Consider the following 6,143-nt stretch of genomic DNA (forward strand, 5'->3'; position numbering starts at 1 on the left):
GCCAGGCCCCCACTGGGCTAGGTGCTGTACGAAACAGTTTCCACGATATGCTATGCATCCGATGAAGTGAGCTGTAGCTCACGAAAGTTCATGCTCAAATAAACTGGTTAGTCTCTAAGGTGCCACAAGTACTCCTTTTCTTTTTTCTTTTTACGAATACAGACTAACACGGCTGTTACTCTGAAACAGAACAAAAAGAAAGTCCCAGCTTGGGCTTTGGCCAGGCATAGCAACAAGATGTTTGGGTTTTTTAAAAAGGAAGTCAATGTTCACTTCAAATAATCAACGTGACCTCCAAGAATGGCACTAGACACACCAAGACAGTAGCCGGGAGTGCCCCCATCTCATCTCATTTGCACTGGGGGCACTAGAATGATGATACTGGGACAGAGGCAGTACACTCCCTATACCATTTTCCTACCAAGATTTAAAAATGTTATTAAAGCTAATGTTAAAATTATATAATACACAGGTTAAGAGTGTCTGTACATCCGGGCATAGTGCTTAAATTATCCAAAAGTCCAAAGGTTGATCTAAAAGTCATACAATACATATAGTATATTAAAAATCCAAAGAGTCCCTACTGCTCTGCAGAGACGTTTATTCAGGCAGTGCAACGGTGAACAGCAAAATACTAGTTTGGCTCAGTGAGGACTAGGGCTCGTCAAAGGCAGCAGCCTCTGAAATCTGAATTCTAGGAAGCGGTAAGATGGGCACTTTCCAGAACTGGCGCAGAACGGAATGCTGCTCCTCAAGGCACACGGGTAGTCTGGGCATCACAATTTGCTCCACTAGTCTGGACAAGCAACCTCTTACCGCTCTGAAAGTGCCAGCGGCAGCATCCGAGTCCCCACGATGAAAGAGCAACAGAGAGAACAGGACAGGAGGCAGGAGCTCAGAAACCTTCACATTCTTGTGTACTCGGTTTTTACATTCTGCTGCTCCCATCCAGTTGAAATTACCCGCTAGCTTTTCCCGAAAGCTGTTTTCCCTTTACATCCTCTGACCTTTCTTATTACTGTGAGATCACAGAACTTCTCTTTAGAGACACGTTTCGCAGCTCATCGTTTTCCCTTACATGATGCTTTTGGCCCCCCTGCACTCTTCCGGACCCCTTTTCAGCCCACTCCCACAATTCACCTTCTTGCTTTTCTTAACATGAGCTTCACAGATTTCTACAACACGGTCCATGCTCACCCTGGTCTTTAACATGAAGGTGCAAACCCTGGAGATAACGGGTCCCAGCGTGCAGTATTCCAGGGTGGTGAACTGCTTGCTGAGAATGGCCAGTGCCACCATCCTATTTTCTCCTATACACGGAACAAAATCTCAGTCCCAGTACGCCATCTTGCCCCCATACCCAACACATACCCCTCAAAAACCACTTCAGGGCTCGCTTCTTCCATGCAACCTGCCCCTGTAGCACACATTAGTCAAGTGCCTTCCCCACCCCAACCTTAACAGTGGGTAGTAGAAGTAAGATGGAAAGGGAGGGAAACGAAGAGAACACTTTCCTACGGATCGTCCAGTGCATCTTTCCTCATCAGGGTTTGAATTTTGGAAGTTAAGAAGCCCTAGCAAAGGACTATATTTGTGTGTCAGACAGCACTGAGCAAATAGCTGGCATTTAATTACATTAATGCATACATCTCTGACAGCTCTAATTTACACAAATGAAATGCCGCTCTTCAGATTCCGAAACATAAACACTGAGGTTGGAGACTACGGGCACCCTAAGCTCTGCGGCAGCTCTGGACCTGGCTTCTTGTGACATCACCAGGATGAGTTAAGATGAGCAGGCCCATCTATAAACTCCTGACTGCTGATGCACTGCTCTTCACGCCCTTCTGTTTCAATAGTAGGAGAGAAAACTCACAGCTTTCAGTGCATCCTCCAGCGTTCGGAATTTGCCTTGCTTGAGTCCTGCATCAACTGCAGTTGACTTTTTAGCATTTTTCCCCATGTTCTGTTTTTTGTGATGCTGCTCAGGGGCAGGGGCTGGAGGCACTTGCTCTTTGTTCTGCTTCTTCACAGTTTTCTCAAACCCCAGCTCAAAGATGGTGTCTGATGTAGTGATGGGCACTAGAAATGAGATAAACAGAGGGAAGTGATCCATGCGGCTGAGACCGTAGAGGCCGCTCAAGTACAAGCAGATGTATTGGGATGAAGCACATCAGCTAAAAAAGACCCCGTAAAAAAGCAAATCCAGTATTAAGCGAATAAAACTTTTACGAGCCAGGGACTACAGCTCCTTAACAAACCACTATCTCCCTTGTACAGAATCTTGGCACTGCAGTCTGTCTCCTTCCCCCCGGGCTGAGCCCTGGGCAGCGGGATAGGCTGCACGGCAAGTCTCCATTTAATATAAAGAAGCGTGCTCCTCTCCCGCTCACCCACCCACATTGGGGCTGGGGCAGGATTCAGACCCTCTCCAGGCACTGCTGGCCTGCCCACGGCAGGGTACCCAGAGGCCAGTCTCATGGACACCCAGGTCCCGGGGAGAGCTGTGCACCACGGTGGTGGAGGAAGCGGAGCAGGCCCAGGTCCGAACAAACCCCCCCACCAGCCCTATGGGAACAGTTACCCCAGAGCACTCGCCTTCCTGCGCCCGCCGGCTCCCCAGGTCCTGCCCAGCGAGGCCAAGCCCTGCTCGCAGGGGGCATCAGCTCGGAGCCCCAGGGCCTGCCTCTGAGCCCCCACATGCCTACGCTGGCTCTGCTCCCCCGCCTGCCCCCCGGGGGGCCTGAGCCCCCCCCCGCTCCCGCCCGCCCGCACCCCCCCCCGGAGAGGGCTGAGACCCGGTCCCGCTCCCCCCCGGGGGGGGGCCTGAGCCGCTCCCCCGCACCCCCCCCCGGAGGGGACTGAGACCCGCTCCCCCGGGGGGCCTGAGCCCCCCGCCCGCACCCCCCCCCGGAGGGGACTGAGACCCGGTCCCGCTCCACCCCGGGGGGGCCTGAGCCCCGCACCCCCCCGGAGGGGGCTGAGCCCCGCTCCCCCCGGGGGTCTCCGCCCCGCCCCCACTCACAGGCCGAAGGCAGCAGCCGGCCGCTGTTGGCCTCCTGCAGCGCCCTGCGCCCGCCAGCGCCCCCCGCGGGCCGCCGGCCCCGGCCCCGGCCCCTGCGCACCAGCTCCCAGCGCCCCGCGCCGGCCGGGCCCGCCGAGGCCATGGGGCCGCCCGTCACCGCGCGCCGCGCCCGCCGAGTCAGCGCGCAGCCAGGGCGCGCGCCCGCGGCAGCGAGGGCAGGGGTGGGGGCGCGCGCCACGGCCCGCGCTGATTGGCCTCCGGCGCGGGGACGCGCCCCCGGGCCCCGCGCTCGCCCTGCCACGTCTCTGCCCCGCCCCCCCGGCCTCGCTCACGTGGACCAATCGGGGCCGAGCAGGGCTGTCTCCGCTTGGGAGGGGCCACTCTCCCTCCCACCCCAGAGCCCCTCCCCCCACTCCAGGCAGCTCAGAGCCCCTCCCCCAGAGACCCCACTGCCCCCCTCAGACAGCTCAGAGCCCGTCTCCCCACTCCAGGCAGCTCAGAGCCCCTCCCCCAGAACCCCTTCCCCCCACTCCCCCCACCTCAGAGCCCCTCCCCAGAGACCCCTCCCCCCACTACAGACAGCTCAGAGCCCTTCCCCCAGAGCCCCTTCCCCCCACTCCCCCCACCTCAGAGCCCCTCCCCAGAGACCCCTCCCCCCACTACAGACAGCTCAGAGCCCTTCCCCCAGAGCCCCTTCCCCCCACTCCCCCCACCTCAGAGCCCCTCCCCAGAGACCCCTCCCCCCACTACAGACAGCTCAGAGCCCTTCCCCCAGAGCCCCTTCCCCCCACTCCCCCACCTCAGACAGCTCAGAGCCCCTCCCCCAGAGCCACCTCCCCCCACCTCACACAGCTCAGAGCCCCTCCCCCAGAGACCCCACTCCCCCCCGGACAGCTCAGAGCCCCTCCCCCCACTCCAGACAGCTCAGAGCTCCTCCCCCAGAGACCCCTCCCCCCACCTCCAACAGCTCAGAGCCCCTCCCCCAGAGCCCACTCCACCCACCTCAAACAGCTCAGAGCCCCTCCCCCAGAAACTCCCCCTCACTCCCACCCAGCCCAGAGCCCCTTCCCCTCACTGTAGGCCACCCCCACATTCCCAGTCCCCCCTCCCTTCTGAGCCCCCTCACTCTCACACAGTGACCTCCTCACCGCCAACCCACCCTCATGCTACCAGTCCCGCCACCTAGCTCCCCTCACACACCCCCACCCCCATTGACCCCCCCCACCCACACACACCCAGCAACCCGCCCTCTCCTTCATCTTGCTTCTCGCCCCAGTACCCCTCACATACCCACCCTTTCCCCCCTCAAGTTTCAACCCTGACCCTCCCCCCCAATGATCCCCTGTGTCCCATCCCCCACCTGCTCCCCCTCATTGACCACACAGCTCTAATCCTTCTGCATGGACACCCCTCATCTCCTCCGCTTCCACCCCCCATGGCCCTTCCCCACCTCACCTCTCCCCTTGCCCATGGGGGCACTGCTGGCTCAGGAGGGGCTGCGCCCCTGCTGGGGGAAGTGAGGGCCTGAATGCCTACACTCACCAACTAGCCTGTGGTATTCGGCACAAGAGCAAGGAGCCGGCCAGAGTCTGGCCAGTCTTTCTGAATCTCCCTCACAGCTTCCATTTAATACCAGCTTTGTTTTCATTCCCTCTCCAGCATGGCCATGCAGCTCTGCTGTGCACAGTTATACAGCTGCTACATTCCACCCCAGAGGTGGCTGCATTTCTATTCTGGCAGGAGCTGTCTGGTACACGCAGACTGTAACGTGCTGCTGAACCCTCCAGGATGGAACAAGATTATCTACTGCTCTCGCTGACTGCCCCCGTGATTTGCAGCATCTTCCCACGAGTCAGACATTTCAAGACCAGAAGGGACTGTTAATCCTGTAGTCTGACCTCCTGCATCCAGTCCATCACCTCTCTGCGAGCTGGCATCTAGATCCAGTCTTGATTTAAAGACTTCAGGAGATGGAGAATCCACCGCCCTTCCTAGGTACATTTTTCCAATGGTTAATTCCCCGCGCTGTTAAAAATCTTCACCTTGTTTCCAAGTACGAATGTGTTCAGGTTCAGAGATTGCAAGGCCACAAGGGACCACTGTGATCGTAGTCTGATCTCCTGCCGAGCACCAGCCAGAGAGCTGCCCCCCAATAATTCCTAGAACAGATCTGTCTGAAAAACAGCCAATCCTGATTGAAACATCATCAGCGACGGAGGATCTACCACGACCCTTGGGAAATTGTTCCCATGGCTAATTATCCACCCTGCTAAACATTTTCACCCTATGTCTGGTCTGAATTTGTCTAGCTTCATCTTCCAGCCCTTGGATCTTGTTAGACTTTTCTCAGCTAGATTGAAAAGCCCATTATCAAATATTTCTTCCCCATCTAGATATTACTGATCAACCTTCTCTTTGTTAAACTACATAGATTGAGCTCCTCCCTAAATCTATCATTATAAGGCAGGTTTTCTAATCCTTTAACCATTCTCTTGGCTCTTCTCTGAATTCCCTCCAATTTATCAACATCCGTCTTGAATTGTAGACACTAAACCTTGACACAGAATTCCAGCAGTGGTTGCACCAGTACTAAATCCGGAGGTAAAATAACAACTCCACTTCTGCTCAAGATTGCCCTGTTTTATGCATCCCAGGATTACATTAGCCCTTTTGGCCACAGCGTTGCCCTGGGAGCTCATCTTCAGCTGATTATCCACCACAAACCTCAAATCTTTTTCAGTCTCAAGATGCCCAGGATATAGTCCCCTGTCCTGAGGGGCAATGCTCTGGAACTACTCCATACGAAGCCAGTCAGGACTCTAGGGGAGCCTCCTCTCTGGGAGCAGACTGTCTCCAGGGCAAGAAGCTCACACGGCTTCAACCTTCCTAGGTCTGACCTCGGAGCATTCAGCATCCTCTGCCCCTCCGTGTGCTTCCCCCAGCGAGTCTGCACAGGCGGGCTCCTGGGGAAGCCAGAGGGCCCTGCACCCAAATTCTGCAGTCAGACGTGACTCTCAGCCAGCCAGTAAAACAGAAGGTTTTTTAGATGACAGGAACATGGTCTAACACAGAGCTTGTAGGTGCAGAGAACAGGACCCCTCAGTCAGGTCCATCTTGG

The 6,143-nt window shown here is 56.5% G+C and overlaps 1 protein-coding gene across 1 annotated transcript in view; it reads right to left on the reverse strand.

The window, feature by feature from the left end:
• TMEM214 (transmembrane protein 214) overlaps positions 1 to 3,111 on the reverse strand; it is a 40,695-nt gene extending 37,584 nt beyond the window's left edge. The window contains exons 1-2 of the mRNA XM_074947286.1: positions 3,026 to 3,111; positions 1,877 to 2,082 (exon numbers count right to left, since the gene is read on the reverse strand). Of these exons, the coding sequence (XP_074803387.1) occupies positions 1,877 to 1,963 (87 nt within the window). The 5' untranslated portion in view covers positions 1,964 to 2,082; positions 3,026 to 3,111. The remainder of the gene's footprint in view (positions 1 to 1,876; positions 2,083 to 3,025) is intronic.
• Between the last annotated feature and the right edge of the window lie 3,032 nt (positions 3,112 to 6,143).

This window comes from Natator depressus, chromosome 3 (genome assembly GCF_965152275.1).
Source record: "Natator depressus isolate rNatDep1 chromosome 3, rNatDep2.hap1, whole genome shotgun sequence".
In the NCBI taxonomy this organism is placed as follows: Eukaryota; Metazoa; Chordata; order Testudines; family Cheloniidae; genus Natator; species Natator depressus.